The sequence below is a fragment of the Hirundo rustica genome, chromosome 13 (assembly GCF_015227805.2).
Source record: "Hirundo rustica isolate bHirRus1 chromosome 13, bHirRus1.pri.v3, whole genome shotgun sequence".
Classification (NCBI taxonomy): domain Eukaryota; kingdom Metazoa; phylum Chordata; class Aves; order Passeriformes; family Hirundinidae; genus Hirundo; species Hirundo rustica.
In genome coordinates this window covers 14804161-14826151 of record NC_053462.1, presented here as the reverse complement: position 1 = coordinate 14826151, position 21991 = coordinate 14804161, and the positions used below count along the sequence as shown (strand labels likewise).

At 42.6% G+C, this 21991-nt stretch overlaps 1 protein-coding gene across 18 annotated transcripts in view; it reads right to left on the bottom strand.

Annotated features, from left to right (window-relative positions):
• MCTP2 (multiple C2 and transmembrane domain containing 2) overlaps positions 1-21991 on the bottom strand; it is a 149819-nt gene that overhangs the window by 81455 nt on the left and 46373 nt on the right. For 15 of the 18 annotated variants that reach the window (XR_009208284.1, XM_058422360.1, XM_040077311.2 and 12 more), the window contains 7 exons: positions 21460-21634; positions 20201-20779; positions 14870-14932; positions 13622-13730; positions 2909-3051; positions 2022-2098; positions 845-956 (listed from right to left, as the gene is read on the bottom strand). Coding sequence is in view for 17 of the 18 variants with exons in the window: in XM_058422360.1 (XP_058278343.1) it covers positions 845-956; positions 2022-2098; positions 2909-3051; positions 13622-13730; positions 14870-14932; positions 20201-20716 (1020 nt within the window). In the remaining variant the exon portion in view is untranslated. Of the gene's footprint in view, positions 1-844; positions 957-2021; positions 2099-2908; positions 3052-13621; positions 13731-14869; positions 14933-15017; positions 15158-20200; positions 20780-21459; positions 21635-21991 lie in introns of those variants that run through there. The other 3 variants (XM_058422366.1, XM_040077312.2, XM_040077313.2) reach the window with 3 other exon arrangements.

Sequence of the window (21991 nt, the reverse complement as noted above, 5' to 3'; positions counted from 1 at the left end):
TCTTAGAATGCATTACACGTATTTAAAACTAGGTCTGGTTTTTAGCATAGTCTAAATAACTGCCTGATCTTGGGTATTCAACCCCTTGCTGGCCAGGAGCAGCATTAGTTCACCAATATTTGTGTGCTGTACACTCTGTATAAAACACTAGGAGAAAACTTTAAAAATAAAAGCAAAAAAGCCACGTGAAAGACCTGAAATTAAAAAAAAAAAAAAACAAAACACCTATCAGACTCAGTTCTGGTGTTTCCAGTCTCTGCCCAGCTTCTCTGGGTTTCTAACATCACCAATCACCACAGTTCTGCATCAGGAGACAAGTTCAATTAACTCAGTGAAGAAACTGTCAGTGGGAAGATCAGGGTTTTACAACCAACCTCCTCCTCTCAGCCTGGTGCTCCTCCACAGGACTGGGGCAGGTAAAGTTTTAACATCCAAGCTCAGTTTTTAGATTTCACAGGGATAACGGGTTTTTTGCCTTTTTTTTTTTTTTTAATTGTTATTTTAAAAAAAAATAACAGCAAAAAAAAAAAAAGAAATATTACAGCTTTTCCTCAACCTGCCCATGGCAGTACTGGACACATGCTCAAAGCTCAGAGAGCACTGCCACAGTGCACATCACAGTGACAAGACAAAAGCATCCAGCTAAAAATGTCTACACAACTTTAACCCAGCTAAATACACGGCTTTTTTTTTTTTTTTTAAGTTATGCTCTACCTCGATTTCAATATTGAGTCTCAGAGGATGAAAATAAAGGTGGCATTTCTCAGTAAATCAGATTATGCCAGCTCTTCTTTTCTCCTCCCTACAAATTCCAGCTATAAATTTGATTTCCTAAGCCACTTACATTTCTCTTGAAGTCTCCTTGCTTGACTGCTAGACTCAAGTTTAATACAATCACTCCCATGTCATCTTCTAAACTGTTGGGATCTTCCAGTTTTAAAACCTGTTCAGTAGTTCTACAAGGCAACAAAAAGAAGAAAAAAAAAAGTTGTGCATTTATTGACTCCAGTTAACTCGAGTTGATTATTAAAGGTCAAGCTGAGCTGTGCAAATTTCAGCTTCTTCTCTGAAATTCTCAATATTGAGTTTAAATGTTAAAATGGGAAATCTGGAGAGTTCTTTCTTGGTTCTGACAAAAGAAACCCCCCTTCTAATAATGCAGCACAGTGTTCCTATAGCACTGCCCCTACTCACAACTCCCCATACACACTGAATTAAGTTAGTACTACCTCCACTACAGAGAGAAGAGTGACAGGAAAACTCATCCAAGTGAGTCTTCTAATATTAATGGTTTATATTTGACTCCAGAGATATTTATTCTGCCTGTTTTTAATCCCCCTCCACAACTTTGTTCCCCTGCTGAAAACAGGAATGCTGGTATTTACCAGGTGGCACTATCTCATAGACAAATTAACATTTCTAGAAATTCAGACACAACAGCCACGGGAGCTACGACGCCCCCACACAGGGAGAACGCGTTTCCCCCCATCGCACTGCAAGGGAGCAGAAAAGAAACAACTAAAACTTGAATTCCTGGCTTCCAGCTCCACACTGAGCCCAAGCAGCAGCAGCAGACAAAAGGCACAGGGCTTGCCTCGGCACTAAATCAGGGCCAGATGCAGCTGCTGCAGGCACGGACGGATGGGGGAGAGGCTGGAAAAGGGGCTCTAGCAGGAGCCAGGCAAAATGCTCCTCAGCCCCAGAGAAACTCCCAAACCTTCTCCCCCTCCTCCATAAATTGTCCTGGGGTAGCTCTCCCTAAACAATGAATGATGCACGCAGAAATTCTTAGTCCCAGAACTGGGCTCCGTCCAGGTTGGATCTGAACCCCGTGCGTAACGCCGGATAAAAACGTGCGCAGAAGATTTATCTCGCGTGATTTCTCTTGAAATCCCCACCTTTCTATCAAAATTAAGTTTGCATGAATAGAAAAATTCCAAGCCAGGCAAAAAGCACTTCGCTACTTTCCTCTGTTTCTCAATTAAGCTGCATAAATAACCTTTAATTAAATGAACTGTTACCTATTGAGTTCAAGTTCAGTGAGCGCTACAGATGCCGAACCCATGAAGTCTGAAGAGGTTAAATCACGATCGTACACCTGGTGGCAAAATAAGACAAATATTTCCAATTTTCACATCATAAGCCAGTTTTATCCCAGGCGATGAAAGAACAGATATTTTAAGCCCTTTCAGTTCAATTTTGTATTTGAAAGATCAAAGCTTAGATATAATTCAGGGATCACTTTCCATCTCCCCGCTTCAATTTGTATTTTTAGCTAAATATTTAACCAGCATTTTGAAAGTATCTCCTTAATATTATGTAAACAAAGACATGTGTGCTGCTATGGATTGTGCCTGCTCCTTTATACTCCACGAGACAGCATAATGAAATGCTGCACAAGAATCAGGTACTTCTGCTTACAGATGTTTTAGCAATTAGTGCTCACAACTGGTAGCTCGCGGTTCTGGTAACTGTAACGTTCCTCATAACCAGAAAAGGTTTTGCTACTTGTCACGGCTGCATCCCAGGTAATAATTCTGTGCAGCCCAGCCAAATTACACTCCTAAAACGTGCTTCTGAAACCGCCCCTGGTTTCCCTGAGCTTGCACAAGCATGGGGAGAGAGGAAGAGAGGGAGCAGGATTTTCAGCTCCACAGCTTTAAACAGATCCAGTCAAGGAGTTTTATTTCAAACTTGGGTTTTTGCAGACGGAAAGCAAAACATGCAAGTAAAATCTGGGAAAGACATATGTGCATTTTAATTTGAAATTGCTGAAGCCCTTAAACCGGATTGTGTTTTATGCCGTGCTGCTAACAGCGAATAAAAATCAATATGTTTCTAAAGTTGAAAATAATTGCTTAAAAAAAAATACTAGCCAGTCTTTCAAAAATTTGAGATCAAAACTTACCTTGATCCAGAGTTTTTGATCGAGGGTCTGTATGGGCAGCACAACAGTTTCATCCCAAACTGGGTTGAGGTTCTTGTAGACTACCTTACTTTTGTAGAGTGTTTTGCCATTCAGTTTAAACTTCACGTACGGGTCACTTGTACCTGTCATCATTAAGTAAAAAATAGATTAGCATGCCCATATGCAACTCCACAAATTTAAATTATATTTTCATAAAATAATTTTAAACAGATAATGGTAATTACCTATTTTATAGATACATGCACATAATTAATTACCTCTATAAAAATTGCTCATTCCTACAGGAAATCCACAGACAGAAACAGAAAGTTGTCTGAAAGCAGGCAACAAAAAGAATCTTCATTGTTTGCTTGATCTCTGTTGTTTTATTCTTAAAGAACATTAATTGTTGTTTAACAACTCTGTTAAAATTTTAATTTGGTAAAAGAGCAAACAGAAGCAGCAGTGAAGCACTATTTACAGGCCAACTAATGACACAGTGGAAGAGAGAAAATGTGATGCTGTGACTAGGAATATATTCAAAGGACCCAAACTCCAAAGCATCGTAAACTCCTGGGATAGGAGCTCCAAGGAAACCAGTAACAATAGCTAAAATACCCGTCAGGATTTCATCACTGGTGTCACTTTGCCAATTTACTTAAAACCCAATTTGAGGTTTCAGTGAAAAAACAGTGACGTTACTCATCGGCTCAGGATAAAAACCAAACCGAGAACAGCCTCTGTAAAAACAAGCACTGCCCAGGTAACACGTTTTTTAATCCAAGAGGCGCAATTTGCCACGGCAATAATGTCGCCTGTTTTTATGGAGCAGATGTCCACGGACAGAGCGTGAGGCTCGTGCCGCTCGGCAGCAATAGAAAGACTTGCATCTGTCAAAGGAAAACAGAAGAGGGAATCAGCTTTCTATTACTGTTATTAAACTGGTGGCATCTGCACTAACACCGACCACCGTGCAGGACATCAGGTAAGAGGGGGAACAAGGCACAGGGAGGATTTAATTAGATGATGGTTGATTTAGTTATTCGTACAGACTTCGCGAAAAAATCTTCACAAGCTGCAAACAGAGGGGGAAAAATCAAACTGAGATGTAGCAGCATCTACAATTAACTGAGCCTAGGTGACATTCACCTGTCATATCCAGCATTTTCTGTATTGTACAGTAGAGTTGGAATTAAACTTTCCTCCTAACAATTCAATTTCATTAGAAGGGTAACAGCTAAGGTGATGGTCCTGGCTGCCCCCTAGCCTGCAGCAAGGGCTGCTGGAGGAAAAAACTGATTTCTGCAGCAGACTTCAGAGACAGAAATAATCTGAACCTGTCCTCCCTGGTTCCCACTGGCCCAACAAACACATGGCAGCCCAGGATAACCCAGCCTAAGAGCAATACTCAGTCCTGCCAATGATTTGGTGCACCTGTGAGGATGTGAAAAATCCATATTTAAACATCCAAAGCTCTCACCAGTGTTTTGAGAAGACAGACCTAAACTCAAGAAAAAACAATTATGTGTAATCATCTATTTGGAATTACACAGCACTATAAAGAACTGTGCTCCTGGGAGACAGAATATATTCTACATTTCTAAGAATTATAGAAAGTTTTTATTCTGCTTTAATTTCAAGGAAAGAGTTACAGAATCTGGTCCATTCTGCACATAAAGTGTGCTTCATTCACAGAAGGAAAATATAAGTTGGCTTTCAAATACTGTCTGCAGCTGATCCTTTTCCTGAATAATAATTGTTGAAAAAAAAAATTTTGGGTAAGGAAAAAAAAAAAAAAAAAAAAAAAAGCAGCTGCAGACTTCTTAAATAGAATTTTCTTTTTTTTTTCTTTTTCTTTTCCTCTAAGAGGGAATAATAATAAAGGGCCTGATCCAAAGCCAGGAAAGTCGGAGGACAGCTTCTCATTGTTCCCAGTGGGTTAGGACTAGACCTTTCCCTAAAAATTTCTCAGAACTATGACTATACTCTTATACAAAGCATCCAGCTTAAAGCCAGCACAATTTCCAGGAGTGGGAACACACAGACAGATCACAGCCCCACAGTGTGGGGGGCAGCAGTCCTCAGAAGACACAGAATTAAGAAATAATAAGCACTGAACTCTTTGGTGTCACTTCAAAAAGATTTTAAAAGGCAAAAAATAGGTTAAAAATCCTCTGACTTTTATTTACAGAGTAAGCTGGACAAAGCTGCATAATTAAAAGTAAGAATAATAATAAAGTCCACAACCTATTCTGAGCATGAAACAGCAACTGGCCAAGACAAGGAAAGCGAGTGATGAAATGAAAGCACAAAGAGGCGATGGAGGCAGGTGGTTTATGGCCATAACTCATCTGCTTTTGGCACAGAAAACCCATGAAAAAGGGCAAAACCTGGTAAGAGAGAGAAAATAGAAGATACAGAATAAAAGCAAACAGCCAGCAAGTTCAATACCAACAAGCAGAAAACTCCAATCCCTTTCTCCAAGGATGGGAAGCCAGAAGACTACCGCTAAGTAAGACTCCCAACTGCATTATTGCTCTGAAAAGCTTTCCAGGTTGTTGTACAGTAAAGAAAAACAAAAGGTTGGGGAGAAAGGAAGGGCTGCCCAGCACTGCTCGTGCTAGCCAGGCTTTAGCAATCATTCTCACATATTTATTTTTAATAAACTCTTTCTTTACATTTACCTGTATTTATTTATAGAAACATGCACATGACATAAAAGGTATATATATATAAAAGGAATATGTACAAAAGGAACATGTAATTTGTTTACATAAAAATAAATACACTAAAAAAAAAAAAAAATTTTAAAGAAAGGTGTTGTTGGGGAGGGAGCTATAATAAAAAGAGGCCCTTAATTAAATACGATTGCCACTCTGGGATCAGGCCTTCATGCTTGTCAGCTTACTCTCAAAATAAACATCTCAAAGCGGGGCCTCAGTGGTGTCACTTACTCCAGCAAGGCAGCCTGGGTAATCCCTCGCTATCTTGACAGCTCCATAATGTTCCGGCGGCTTCACGGGTGAGCGGCGGCACCCGCGCCGCGGAAAATATTAACGCCGCGAATTAACGGCGAGAGGGGGACGGCGGCTTACAAAAGCCAGACAAGGGAAAGGTGTCAAGTTAGCACCGGTGTTAATTGTGAGGGAAAATAATTGTGGCGGGGCTGGCGGGGGGAGGTCCCGCGGCGCTCGCCCGTCGGGCTGTCACGGGGGTGACATCTCAACTAGGCGGGTGGGGCGCAGGGAGCGCGGCCGCCGCGCCCTACAGACGACGGGGTGGCACCTCCCTGTCGCCCAGCGGCTGGGTTGTCACCTGGGCGGCAGGACGGAGCACCTGGGGGTTGGTGGTGGTCATTGGGGTGAAGCTGGGTGGAGAAATGTCAGGGGTGGACGTGGCGCCACAGCCCCCGGCGCCTGTCCCGGGTCGCTCCCAAGATGCTGGCGAAGCTCCCTGCTCATGGTGTCTGGTTCTGGTTTCCTCCAAGACGCCCCAGAGTGCGTCCAGGTGACAAAAATGGTTGACAGGGAATGAGAAATAAGCCAGGTGGTCAAGGCTGTCCTGATGGGATGAACAGCGCAGACTGCAAATTACTGACTGCATTTGAATTCAGGGCTTGAAGCCTTCTGGATTCAAGCTCAGAAAGACGTCTGGGTCTATTAAAAGCTATTTATAAGAGACAATCTACAATCTAGGCAGAAAAACATAACTTTTTTTGAGAAGAGCCTGGTGATGTTAGAGATGAACCAGTCTAAAAAAAGGATTTTTTGTTTATAATCCTCTTTTAACTGTGACAGAAATGGATAATTTTCTGAAGAAGCCAAACCAATTAAAAAAAAAAAAAAAATCTTTTTAGCATCCATTTCCTAGTGAAGGCAACTGAATCAACAACTTTTAAGCACGTGCATGCAGGCTCTTCTGAAAGCAAGGTCTCGCTCACATCAACTGTAGCAGTATCAACAGGGGAATGGATTATTGTTAAAGCCAGTTGAGAATTTTGCCCCCCAAAAATATCTCTCTGGTGGGAAAAGCAAGGTGCTTTGAGGTTAATTTGTATATTGTGCAGTGAAACAAGTAGGTTCTCACACAGTAAAATAATATGGACAAACTATATATAAAAAGCCAAGATAATCTACTTCTCAGCCTAAAGCAAACCAAAGAAGAGTAAAAAGGAAGAGTAAAAAGGAAAAAAAAAAAAAAAAAATCATTCTATCAGCTAGGCGTCTTTCCCCATGAGAGAAAGAACATCCATCTCAGCAATGATGCTCCCTGGCATTCCTTTGCATAATACCAATTTCACTCCTATTTTCTTCCACTAACACTAAAAAGCACCGGGTGCAAGCAGACCAGACATCGCCTAAAACCTGAGAAAGCTTCAGTGAGCAAAAAAGTTGCTGGGACAGAGCAGCAGGAGAGGGTTTAGTGGCCCAAGAAACTGTTAAAGGTGTTTTTAAATGGATACTGCTGCCCTCTAGCAGCTACCGAGCGATGGATCACATCCACCGCTTCAGAACGAGGGAAAAAAATAACCCAACAAACCCAGAAGACCCAATATAATTTCAAGCCACACACTGTTTTATAGGAGCAAACTTACTGGAAATGTAGCATATGAAACAAGTCTCGTTCCATAAATAAATAAATAAAAACGACCACCAAATTGCCTTAAAATCTTGAAAAAATCAAAGAGCAGCGTGAAATATAACCTAGACCATCTTAGGTTTTGGTTAAAAAACTAAATTTTAATCTGAAGAAGGAAATTAAGGATTTATTTTATAGGCATGTAAAGAATAAATATCTGAAAATCTTCCTAGAAATAGAATCACTGGAGTTATTTACGACAAGGAGTAAAAGACATTCTAAAATGGAACACACATTTTTCTTTTTAAGTGGAAAACCACTACATCCTTTTAGCGAAACAGGCAAGATCAAGGCTTAAAGGGGAAATCAGAAAATAAGTATTCTGCTGGCAGGAAATTCAGGTGATTTTGGAAAGTTTTGTGCCCAGCTACTTTTACGTGGCCAGATGGAAATGAAACATTGCTTGGAAACAAGCAGTCCCAATAGGTTCCAGGGGAAAATAAAACCAAGAAGAAAAAAAAAAAAACCAAAAAAAAAAAAACACAAAACCCACACAAACCTAGAAAAAAATACCACCACAAAAGACCTAATAAACTGAAAAGGCCAGAGAAGCGTGAAGAAAGAGTGCAAACCTGCATTTTAAGGCAGAAAAAAAAATGCCTGAACTTAACATTAATAGAATGAAAGATGCAGATATAGCGCCCTCTATACAAAACACTTCAGAAACACTAAAAAAAAAAAAAAAAAAAAAGTAAAGGAACTGAGAAAAGCCTACCAAAATGCCATGTAACATACATTAGGGACATGTGACATAAAGCACAGAATTGTCCTTGGTAAGAATTAGTCCAGCTGAGCATTGCTTTAGGCACTGGCAGAGGCTCCAAGATTTCCCTGTATCTTTCTCTTCTGGATGCTGAACAACCTCAACTCAGCCCTGTTTCTTGTATTCTGAGTCTTCACCTGAATAAAATCAAAATCTTCTTACAAGGTCCCAGAAAGATGCAGTGTGAGCTGTTAATGCAGGCAGAGGCCCCCCAAGACTCAGCTCTGACAACTGATGGACCTAGGACACTTTAAGAAACCTGTTTTCTAAACTACGATTTTGACACAAGAAGAGTCACAAGGTGCTCTCTGTGCCCAAATATTCTCTTCCTATGCTGTCATTCCTACGTCTCCTAATTTAACATTACAAGGATGGGAAGATGTAGAGATTGCTTTTGTTTGAACTCTTCCAGACACATAAATTGCTTTTGTTTGAATACCTCCTGTTGTTCTGAGGTTCCTATCTCAGTGCATTTCTTTCCCACACCAGAGCAGAGCAGGCAGGATGCTCACAGGGATCACTGTGCACAAGGACAAAGTTTCAGGCACACACTTTGCACTTCCAGAAACTGGCCTTGGCACAGGCAGACGCTCTCAGCACAAGCCCTTGCTCACAGAGCCACATGGCATCCAGAAAACATCCAAACGATTCCAACCCTCAGCATTTGTAAATTAGCCATGATTACGCCTTTCAAAAAGAAGCGTGAAAAGTTGCCTAATACATGGCAATAATTAATAAATCTGAAGGCCTAATGATCTAATTGCAGATACCCTGAAAACAGAGAAAGTCTAAATTAATCAGCGCGTTTGCAGAGAGCGATTCAGCCTAATTGCTCTGAGCATTTGCTTTCCAAACAATTACTTGCTCTAAGCCGTCAAACACCCAGCACAGCACACACACATCCCTTCCTCTGGCACTCTGGTATCACCACGGACTCAGGCAGCGAATCACAGAATGATAAAACACCCTGAGCTGGCAAAACCCACCTGGATCACCAAGGTCTAATTTCTGGATAGCCCAGAGCTATGAGGGGGGGGTTCCTGCAGGCTCACTACTGCTGAGAGTTAAAAGTGTATGTTATTGCACAACCTTTCTCTCCTTTTATTTTGTCCTTGGGAGGCTGATCTCCGGCACACCTCGCAGGGAGCCCCCCAGGACCCTCTGGCAGTGAGGGCTGTGAGATGTGAGAGCAGAGGATGATGATGTGCTGAGGACAAGGAAAGCAGGATGCACCCATGCATCTTCTGTACCTCCCCTTGCTCCCTTTGCATGCTCCCCTCTACCGTGAGAGGAAAGGAAGGAGAAGAAAACCAAGGTGCAGCAACAGGAAACAAATGAAACCTGAAAGGAAGAAACAGAGACGGGGCACAAAGGTCCTGTAAAAAAGATCTACAAAACACAAAACCAGGTAGGAAACAGAAACACACAAAGTTCAGGCTGGAACAATGTGGTTAAAGGGGAAAGAAAAAAAGACACCAACCACAGCCACGTCCAAGAACCGTGTTTCTTGTAACTACACTGTTTAACAGACGAAAAATGAACTTCAAAAGCACAGGATTTGGAAATGGGAGGGGCTTCTCACCCTCACAGGCACTCAAAACCCAGTTTCTGTTTATTCTGACAGCAGATGAGCAGCCCTTCCTTACAGCTGTGGCATCACTTTGTTCTCTGCTCTGCAAGGGTGACTCGACCAGGAGCAAGTTGCAGTCAGAGCATCCAAGAGCCAAAAGGGAGCAGGAGCTCTGAGATTTCTTTAGGCTGACTCAAACAACCACGAGGCATCACCCTGTCCTGGGAAGGTGAACCAGCAGGTGGAATTGGGTTCCAACCTCTCCCAGCTCAAAGCATGAAGTTGAGCTTCACAAACCAAGGGTCAACAAGGCCATAAAACCGCTAAGGGTGCGACAAGATGCCAACACTTACAGCACCAGTGATTTTTTTTTAAAAGCCAAATGAGATACAGAATAATCATGTCTCTGTTCTGCCAAGCTGCTGCAATGCTCCATAGATTTCTAACTAAGAAAATACATTTCTGCTTTCTTACTACCTGTAGTATTAAAACTACCCAGAGGCAAACTCCTTGCCATCACTTAAACACATCTAATAACACTAACACCATAAAAACACATAAAAATCAAACTTCTGGTGCTGTGTATACACAGAGACCCATAACCTTCAATGTTTGGCTCATCCCCTACAAATTTACCATCTGCTTAAGCAGTTTCTACTGTGTGACTCAGTGAGACTGTAAGCAAGTAAATCAGACTCCAAGCAGGCTGATGATCAACAGGTAACACCGCTCTCATCCCACATCCCTAGACAGGACACTGATTTTGACCCAAAAAATGGGTGTTTGAAGCTTCTCCTCTTTCCACTAGAATCAAGATCCTTCTCCACCAGCACTTGGATTCATTGTCTGGGGCACACTTACTGTGTGTTGCTGTACAGAGGCTTTTTCTCTCACTTACCTTTCAAAACACACATAAAAGAGGAGAAGAAGACACTGAAACTCTGATTTATTTTTCTTTTCTGCACTGTTGTGCAATTTAGAGAAAGCACATGCATCTGAACCAGTCTCGTGGGCTGATGCACCCTCTCTAAAGAGATCAGTGCAAGGAGAGGAGCTGCAGAAAGTCAGAGACTGGAGAGACACAAGAGACAAATAAAAAACAATGCAAGAAGTAATAAGGGAAGGAAAAAACAGGAAAGAGCAGATGTTAACAGGATTAACACTATGAAGAGGGGAAAAAATGTAATAAAAATCTGGTAAAGCGAAGGAGGAATTTATATCACACCAAAGGGAATGTATCCTGGAAAAAGCAGTACACAGTGAGGCAAAGAATCCGAAAAAAATACTGGAAAAGCTGGTAAAAAGTGAAGTCGTGGTGGTCTTACAGCCTGCAGTTCTAAGATCTCCTGCTCACCTTTACTTGGCCAAGCATAATTCTTTTCTAATTAATAAGTGTTAAGCATATAATGAGTAAATTCAGGGATAAACCTGTGAATTTGATGAGTAGCACCAGGATTTTTTTTTTAGCAACAGCTGTTTTCAACGTCAGAAATATTTCTCCTCGGTAACACACCTTAGATTTATCTTTATACATACGCACAGATGAACACTTTTCACACGGGGACAAAACAGAGGCAGAAACAGACTGAACGTGAGTACAGGAGACTTCACTCGTCTGCCAGGAGAGGGCATCACCCACCCACACTGCAGCCCGTAAGCCTGAGCTAGTCAAGCTTGCAAAATAAAATTTAAGAGAAAAGCGCAAACACGAGAAGGCAGGACACCACACTTAAATACCATTTTCTTTACGTAAAGAAACTCCTTCAAAAAACAAAAAAGTAAATTGATGGGTTTGATGACTGCATTGAGATTTTTTTTTTCCCCCCCTAGATAAATTGCTGATCACATAATAACCGAAAATTAAAATTTAAAGAAATTACGGAACTTACATTAAAGCTCATTTAGGCTAAAGGTGCTGGGACATAAACTCTCCACTCAGTCTGTGCTGGATATTTTGCTAAATTCAAATTATTCACTGATACACCCCAGCACAGCAGCTGTAACCAGCACCGGGGCGGGGGCAGAGGGGGGAAGTCACACACTCCCAGCCCACAAGTTATCTCTGAGGATTTCTCACTCTGAAGAGATGAGCAGAGCTGACAACCTCCCACTTTCAAAGGCACGTTGAGAAAGCCCAGTGGTCGCAGGTCAAGCCCCAGCATCACACAAAGATGTCACATAACCAGAGTGACAGCAGAGGCCCTGTAATGATGGGCATCCACAGCGGGCTTTTTATTTTTTTAAGGAGCCACCAGTGAAGCATGGTGATGACTGATGAATAATCATTAAGTCGCTGTTTCCTCCCCTCCTGCTGCCTGTGCAATAAAAAGCAGCAGTTTTACTGAAGGAAGCATCACCTCACATACTCAGTTTACTAAATGAGAGGTCATTTGCCACAAAGCAACACAGACTCATCAAAAGGGATTTGTTTTCCCCCCTTATGTTGTTTCACTACGCTGTCCAATGCTTCACAAAGACAAGATTTGCTTTCTTACACAACAAAACACAGCCTAGAGCAAAGTATGCTCTGTCTTCTCTAGAAATACTACTCTGCTGGAATTGCTCATTTCTAGCTTTTTCCTAGGAGCAGTTGGATGTGTCCTGGCTTGTGCAGCCTGCTAGTAAATTCTGCTGAACTGCTACACTGTTAGGAAATACAGGCTTCTGTATAACCAGTAAAGATCTTAATCTAAGCGCGGGTTAGCTCCTTCGAAAAACTGGTAGGAAAAACAAGCATACACTCAACCAAAAGTTACTGTTTCGTGAAGCCATGAAAAGCCAGCATGGAAAAAGTTAACTGAGATACCAGGTAACAGAAATCCCAAGGAGCACCTCGTGGGAGAGGCTAAATCAGACAGGTCCCTCCAGGTGCAAACCTTCACAGGCCTTCAGGCTGTGCAAGCTCATCTTGTTTAAAACCGAACGAATAAACCCCATGGCTTCACCTCAAAAGAAGCTGCTCAGATATTTTGCAAGACAAAACTACCAGAACTGTTTCCACCTGCAGGAAAAAAATATGAAATCACGACTGGACGTATAGAAGGGCTCTCTGATGGCAGGTCCTGACGCAGCTCCTGCCTCAGAGTCCTACAGCCTGCACAGAGCAGAACAGCTCTTCCCTCCACAGCAAGTGGCTGGCTGCTTATCAGCATTTTTACTCCCTCTTTCAACAGCCTGGAAGAAAAGCCAGGTTGAGGGCAGGCATTTTCACACCTCTTTTCCGGGAATTCCCCAAATATTTTACAATTTATTTGGTACGTCACCTGGGGGTGGGTTTGGGGTTTTCAGCATGCTTTCGTCGTTCAGTCACATCCCGGGTTAGAGAGGATGGTTGGCTTACAGCCCTGCTCCTGCGGTTTCCCCCTTTTATTAACATCTTTGCAGGTAACCCCAAAAGCACTCCCAAGAGCAGCTCTGTCATTTAGTAAACCTCCAGTTATTCGGTTTCACTTTTTTTTTTTTAAGCTCAAATAGAATTTCTTGCAGTTCCTGAATGGGTACAGGTGCTAAGGGCAGCCAAGAGGGAGTTTTGCAGCTGCACAGGCAGGAAGCAGGAGCAGCAGGCAGAGGACAGCTCCCTCCCCTGTGTATCCAGGGGGGATAAAACCTGGCCTGGAGGAGAGACACGAGCCCATGGCTCGCTGCACTGCAGATAAGCAGCCAGCTTGCTGCCAAACTGAGAGCAGCGATAAAGGAGAGCCATGCGAATTCGAAAGGAAGGCAGAGGAAAGGTGGGGCTCACCACAGCGATCCCTGATAACCAGGTTCCTGCCTTCCTTCAGGTGGATGGTCAGCAGGTAGGCAAAGGGGCTGGGCAGGTCGCTCAGGCAGTCGTTTGCTTCCTCCAGAGCCTAAGGAGAACAAAGGAATCAGTCACACACCTCTTGAAGCAGATCATAAATGAGGCAGGTGTGCTCCCAGTGCTGCAGAGACAAGGTTCTGCTCTTCCCTTTAGGGCACTCTTTTACGGAAAGGAAAAAAGAAAACAACACCCAGAAAAAAACAACCAACCAACCAAACAAAAACATTCTTTCCCAGGCTTTACTTCACTAGGCAAGTAGCTAAGCATCAGCCCCAAGTATGTTCAACAAAGCAAGGGTTTTACCTGGAAATGAGTGGTGATATAACAATCACAACTGTGTGCACAGGTTTTCCAAACCCTATCAGCTTATCAGCACATCTTTTCTGAGAATACAGAGCATCTCTCAAGTTGGAAGAGACCCCTAAAGATCACCGAGTCCTTTGCATCCACCTGACAACCTCAGAAGGAAGAACACATTTCACCCAGCTACTGAGAGGAGACAGCAGCATTTCTTTATGCAGCTCCAAAAGAGAGGAGCCAGTGGCAGGCAGTGCTGGTTGGGAGCTTTAGCAGAAGCAAACTCGAGAGGATTTTTGCTCATCAGAGCTGCTGCCACAGGGTTACACACCTCAGCATCATCCTCCAGTGAAAACAGCTCTGGACAGCACTTGAGGGGTTATCAGAGGGCAAAGGTGGAGAAGTTTGCATGTTTCCACAAGGCAAACATGCTTTACATGAGGTGAACATGGCACAACTGCCAACGCCTTTTCACACTGCCCTGAAACTGATTTTGCTGTCTGTCAAAGCCTACAGCTGTGCTATTTGCTGTATTTACTTTAATCCAGTTTGTTCCTCCACTGTTATTTGAGTATTTATGCTGATGCTCTCATCAGTTACCAATACAATATAAATATTATAGAGTACTTCCAAAAATCCAAAATCTTTGGGTCTATTCAAAACATTAGCAGCCACTTTGAACTTCTGAAAACCCAAACAACAACAAAAACACAAAACCACCCATAAACATACAACGTCTCCACAAACAATTAAAAACAAAAGCAAAACCCACACTAGGCAAAGCTCTAGATGGCTTCTTCACCTGATGAGTTTTTAAATTTGTAAGAAGCAAAGAACCTAAGGCTAAAATAAATTGTGCTGCTGATCAAGCTTCAAAATCAGAGGACTTACCATTTGATCATCAAAATTTTGAGATGATAGGGAAGAGTCAAAATCCATTTCTCCAAAGGAGTACTAAAAAACAAAAGATACAAGAATTAGACAACAATACAGGAAAGAAAATGCTCCTAGCATCAGTCAAGAAATTACTCATACATACGTGTAATGAATGAAATGCTCTTACTTATGCATATAGAGAATTTAAATATATGTTTCTTTGTCCTGTTTTACAGTTACTGCACTTAGTGTCTTGAGTTTAATCCTGGAAAAATAAGTGCCTGCTTCCAGCTAGGAATAAATTTCTTCTCCTCCCCAGCACTGGGTGCTGATGGTCCTTATCACAAACCCTCCTGATGTCTGCAGGTTGTTGTGTCTGGTGGCTCTCACTTGACCACAACTTCTCCTTCACCATCCAAAAAGCAAGTTCCACTTAAAGGTTTTTTAAATAGCCTTCTTCCTCAGTTTGGTGTTTGGGGTTTTTTTTGTGGTTATTTTGTTTTGGTTTTGTGTGTGCATGGTTTTTTTTTGTTGTTTGTTTGGTTTGAGTTTTAAAAACAAAATGCTCAGGGGAAAAGTTAGAAAGAAATTGTGGAAGGGGAAGGTGTCCTTGTTTTGGATGAGTTAATTTTCCTTCTAGTAGCTGGTACGGTGTTCTGTTTTGGATTTAGGGTGAGAACAATGTTGATAACACACTGATGTTTTCAGTTTTTGCTGGACAAGTACTGTCCTTCTGCTGAGGAACTGGCTGGGCAACAGTCAGTAGGTGATAAACAATTGCACTGTGCATCACTTGTTTTGAATATTTTAACTGTTTCTTTTAAAACGTTTTTATTAAAATATTAATTATTTTAAATATCATATAAAATATATAGTAAATATAACAAAATTTTAGACTTTTACGTTATGATATATCTATATCATAATACATAAAATGTTATTAAAATAATTACCTCTTCTTTTTCTGTCCTTTCCTGTCTTTATCTCAACCCACAAATTTTACCTTCTAACCCCAATTCTCTCCTGCACATGATGGCTCCCACTGAGCAAGGAGTAAGAGAGAAGCTCTGTCATATTTAGCTGCTTGGTGGGTTAAACCACGACAAAAGAGAAAAAAACGATACAAAGAACATGTACTTCCCCCAGCTTCCTGCAGTAACTGGAAGATCCAAAGGATTTTCTGTCTATAGGAAAGGAAGTCAAACATTTCTTCCTAAATACCAACTCATCCAAAAACTTGAGGCTACAGTGGCCCAGCATCGGGTCTGTCTGAAGTGATGCATCAGCCAGGACACCTCTGGTGCTCTTCTGGCTGCTCCAAGAACCCATGACCACCATCTAAGCTGAAGAGGACCTACGTGCCTGGGAAGCTCTTCTGGTCTGATGCAGGCCAACCACAGCCCATTCAAACACAAAGATTGATGCTAAGGCTCATCTCGGTCTGCAGAAGTGCACGCAAGGTGGAATTCGATCCTCATGTGAAAGTGTTTTCATGTGCAGTGTGGTAACATCCAAACCTCTCAGGTGAGAGCAGCATTGTGTGCAGCACTACAGAAACGTTCAAAAGTCAACCAGCTCCTGCACCAGAGTACATAAATCTTAGCTGTATTGACATGCTGAAAGAAACATAAATACCCTTTGTGTAATTCTTCTCCTCCTCCTCCTCCTGCAAGTGCATATATTACATATCAGGAAGTACAGTAATCCAGCGTTGCAAGTAAGATTTCCCTTGCACGACAGACAAAATCTAACTTTATGGTTCCCACAGTAAGCGTAACTTGGCCACCTTGCAAAAACACATTAAAAGTGGAAAAATTATCATCATAAAGAGCACCAGAAGAATTTTCTCACACAATAGAGCTGAGTTACAGCTGCTGGGGGAACCCTAACTTTGAATTTTCTGACTAGTATGTGTAAAATCTCACTCATGTGCATTAAATTTAGTGTTTCTTGGAGTCTCTGGCTTCACAGGAATCTCCTTCAGGCACCATCATTGGCACTGGTAATGGTTTCTCTTTACAGCCTGTTTTACATGGCACAAACATGGGATCAAAGAACTGCATTGAAATTGTAATAATTTTAAAAGTACTGTCTTGGCTAGCTTGATATAATTTATTAAAAAAAATACCCTCAGAATTATGATTTTCTTCTTTATTCTGCTTTTTGTTTACTTACATCACATCCACAGATACCGAACAATTACAATTTTAACTAGAAAAACTTGATTTTTTTTAAATTTTAGCCCCACACAATATAAATTACTGTTATTCTAGGCAGCTAACTGCAATGAGATCATTGACTATAGATAAAAGTCTTGGTGAAAACATGATCGTGAAACCTTGATTTTATCGAACTACAGTGACAAGAAATGTCAAACAAAAATGGGCACACCCAGAGGGGGTCACAGCCCCAAATGTGTCTGCCTGAAAACAAATCAAGCCAGAGTAGGTGCATGAATATACATAAATTGAAAGTTCCTCTTGACAAGCGTTCCCACCTCTGCCTCTCCTTGTTTTCTGCAGAAGAATTATTCAAAATACAAGACCACTGAGTGCTTCAGCAACAGGACAAGGCTTTGGGTTGCAAAGTGTTGGTAAGGAGATAAAGAGATAACAGAGCACTTCAGCAATGACACGTGGTCATGGACAAAACCCAATGGCAAAAAATAAAAAGTCATTACAGGAACCCTTTACAACCTGAATCACGCAGGGATTCACTCAACGCAACTTCACTTGCTCCTGCAGGCTCGCCTAGCCGGGTGCAGTGGGGAGCAGAGAGCAAATCTCTCGACAAATGGCAAAATGACACCTGTGGGCAGAGTCCTGGTGAGGATGGGCTGTGCTGAGCACCAGCAGCTCTGCACGGAGGGTTCAGACAAACGTGAAAACCACAACTACGCGCTGGCCTCACCCACGGGGCTCGGGGAGGATCTCACGATGTCGCGTGGCCAAAGACAACCAGGAAACGAGTAGGTGGCATGTGACAAGCAATTCAGGGGGAAAAGAAGCTCAAACTACAGTTCTGCTTTGCTTTGTTTTGTTTCAGGGATCTGCCTTCCTTCTGATTTACCTCCCTGGGCAGGGAGTGATGCTCACGCAGGAACAATGAGAACTCTTGTGCTTCTCAGAGCAATCCTGCCCAGCATTCAGGGACCAAAAACCTCTGTAACGAACTATTCCCATCCGAGGCACATGCAGCACAAATCCTGCAGCTGTCCAGGGAACACAAGGGAAGCTGAATACTGAAGTTGTCATAGAATCATAGAATATTGAGGTTTGGGCTGGAAGGGAACTATAAAGACCATTCAGTTCAAACCTCCCTGCCATGGACTCCTTCCAATACTGAATTTGTTTTTCACCGCATTCAATATAATTAAATTTGCTCAATACTCCTCCATTCATTTCTACTTTCCTTTGCTACACTCTCTCCTTTTATTTTCGAGGAAAAAGATCTTTATAAGTTGCACTGGAGGCAGATTACAGTAAGGAAGCATATTCACACAGAGAGATGATTTGCCATACAATACCAAATGATTTACAGACACTAACAAATATAGAAATACACATTTAGGGAAAAGATGCAAGTGCTGCAGAAAATAAGACAGACTCAGATTGTGCATCTGGATGAAACTGGACTTGAGGTTAAGCTATTTCATCACTACACAGGTACTTCATTCTCCTAGAACACTCAGTTTGCCCAAAATCGAAGCAGGACTTAGAATTAACTTCATTGTGCTGAGGTAGATTTTAGATTAAGGTTTCTGGCGTACAACATCAGGGGAAAAATAAAATGCCGCTATCACTAAAACAACCTGGGAAAACTTCCAAAAATAACGAGAGTGCATAAATTTACCATACGCTGAGTGAGGTGCTATAACTTTTGAGTAGCGTTTGAGAAGAGAAACAAAGCACTATACTATTTCAGTCGCTTTTCTTCGGTACCCCTCAAAATAATGAACACTCCAGCCTGATGAAATCAATTTGTGAACAATTTAGCAACACAAAACCGCAAGTGATGGTCAGTACCTACCAGTCTGACAGTTTGCATCTCAACAGGCTGGGAGCCAACACCCATTTGCTAGGAATACACAGACCTTTGAGATGCAAAACAACGAGTTTATATCAGAAAGGACAATTTTCCCCACTCCAGCGCTAATCATCCTTTTGAATGTGATGTTAAAAACCAATTAACCTGTGAAACCCCCATTCCCAAGGGAGGACTCGAAACAAAAACGCCCGGTTCCCATTTTTGCATCTTGGATGACTACAGAGGAAGCTCCCACACTGCAACAATCAGGTAATGAGAAAAAGGCCTCAGAAAGTTCAAAAATGTAACTTTCCCATAGAGAACTCAACAGGAGCAGACATACCTCCACAAAATACAAACAAAAGTTTGCCTGAAGTGTTCCCTGCAGCCACAATCTTCACCTGCTGTCTTTATAATGAAGCTATCAAAGAGCTCCTCAGGATTCCCAATTTGCTCAGGCCAGGCAGGAATTAGTTTCACGACAGTATTGGTCTCTGACCCTCCTGTGCATGGGACCTTATGTCCAGACACAACTACTGACCACAGAGGCAGTGGGGAAGGAAAGGGGGGACAAGACAGGGCGTGCAGAGAAAACATTTTCGTTTTTAACCTCTTGAAATCATTACCACAAAAGCCCAAAAAACAGTCCTGAGAATGATGCTACATGTCCTGCTCCCCATCATGTACTTGTTTTGGTTAATTCCAGGTACAGGCAGAGTTCACCTCGCTCAGCCATCTTTCACCTATTGCCTTCATCAGAGTCCTGAGTGGGTGGCTGCCAAATTGATTTTGATATGGATTGCTACAGAGCAATCCTGGTAACTCTATTAACTAAACAGCAAATGTATCAGCACCTCATTTCAGAGCTGAGAGAACTGCAACAACTTTTGATTTGAGCAAGCAATTCCAACAAATATGAAAAATCTGAACTGTCATTGCAAATAACAGAAGAATAATAAAAGAACAAAAAAATTGGAGCAGTGTTATCTGCAGCCCCAAACTGACAGGAAGGATAGATGAATTAGTCTGGAATAATGTGTACATCATGTAAAGTTTAGGCTTATTTGTATGGTTCATGCATTCCTCGAATGGAGGCCCCTCCTCACAGAACGGTTCAGATGGGAAAGGATCTTAAAGCTCATCTCATTCCAGCCCCCTGCCATGGGCACGGACACCTCCCACTACACCAGGCTGCCCAGAGCCCTGTCCAACCCGGCCTTGGTTGGATCCTCCATCCTTTTATAACCCCGAAAATTAAGGAGAAGCACAAGAAGCCCATGGGAGGTGGCCAGGGAGCCTGGCTGCAGCTCGAGCACCCACCTCTGTGCCCTCGTCGCTCAGGCGGGAGCCCTGCAGCAGCTCCAAGAGGTCCTCGCTGGGTTTCCTCTTCCCCTCGGACACGGGGCTGCCCACGGCCTCAGCTCCTCGCAAGGACAGCAGGTGAATGCCCACAGCCTGCGTGTCTGGGGGGGTGACTGTCACCTCCGTGCGCGTCCCCTGCTGCGACGCCCACAGCCAGTCCTCCCCCGCCGCCTTCACCGAAGAGTTCCTGCTTCTCAGGGACACCACAGACCTGGAGAAGCTCTTGGGGGAGCAGCTCGACAACACCTGAGCACTTGAGTAAGTCGTTTCCTCCTCCTCTTCTTCTTCTTCCATGAGAGTCTCCACCTCCAGCATGTCAGGCACAGACACACTGAGACAGCGGTCCAAGGAGCGGCCCTTCCTCTCCAGCATTTTGACTGACCTCTTCTTCGTCTTCCTCACGCTCAGGTTTCGCAGGAACGGCCGGGTCTTCTGTTTCAGGGATCCCCATACGGATTGTTTATCCAAGTCCATCGCTGCGAGGGGAATCTCAGCAGTGCCTCCTGCACGGAACAGCTTCAGCGATTCCCAGGGTGACTAAAAGGAACGTAGGAAGGAGGCAAGTCAATCACAGGAGTGAACAGCCGCTCAAGACTATGATTCATGTTGTCTCATCTTAAAACTTTCAGTCATCTCTCTGAACAGTTAAAACAGAGCATGTCACATTACTAAGTGCTTCCAAAGACAATCTGGTGGGTAGGTTTGATTATTTAGGAGGAAAACAGCCAGAGCAATTATTTATTCCTACACAAAAATGCCATGTCTGCCCACTACTTCATGATTGCTAAGAGGGGACATCATATTTCTTCTTCTGTCAAGCCCTGATTTGTGAAAACTTGAGATTTATCCAATTTGAAACTGGTTCTGTAGAAAGTTTGCTGATGGGAGTTAAATCGTGATAATGCAAGCACACGAAACACGCTGGCAAAGCTGTCACTGACATTTCTGCTGCCACTTTCCCAGGCCATGTAGGGCTTTGTTGGCTATTTCCAAGGCTACATGAATTCTTACAGGATGTGTTGTTGGCACATATGAGAAACAGCTCCATTAACTAAGCAGCTGAGGCTGAAAGGGGACATCGAACATTAGAACCCCAAAACACTCCCTTACATTAACCCACTGCAGAATTATTTTTCCTTGTAAAGTAGGCAATTCAGAGAAAAACAACACAAAAATGGATGGGTAGATCACTTTTGAAAACCTACTGGTGGACTCACCTTTGAGTTGACTCCCTGTGAGCATTTACACAGCTGGGAGGGTCAGGAACAGAGGAGCTAAAACAAAAATCATTCACTGTATGTACATGGTAGGGGAACAGGGACACCTCTGTGCACAGCAATATCCTCACAGACAGACTCTTCCGTGGTTAACAGCCGAGCAATCATCCTTATTCTGTGAAAAGAGGTGGTTAAACCATCATCAAAACTCAGTAAGGAAAAAGCTGGTGAAACCTGCAGATTTACTCCTTTACAGTCACACACACAGAGGTTACAGTATATAGCCACATCCTCAGAAATCTACACTCCTTATCTACATGAGGGCTGCTTCCTAAACTCACAGCACATTTACCTTCTAACAATTGCAGTCAACAAAAAATTACTTCCCACTGTTTTCCTGATTACAAGGAAAACTACCAGGACAGGCAACAGAAACACAATCGTTAGATTAATCCACACAGAGAAATTATTGCCTGCTTTCAAAGAAATCTGCTCTTGCATTCATTAATTTGAATGAGGCTGTATAACCAGT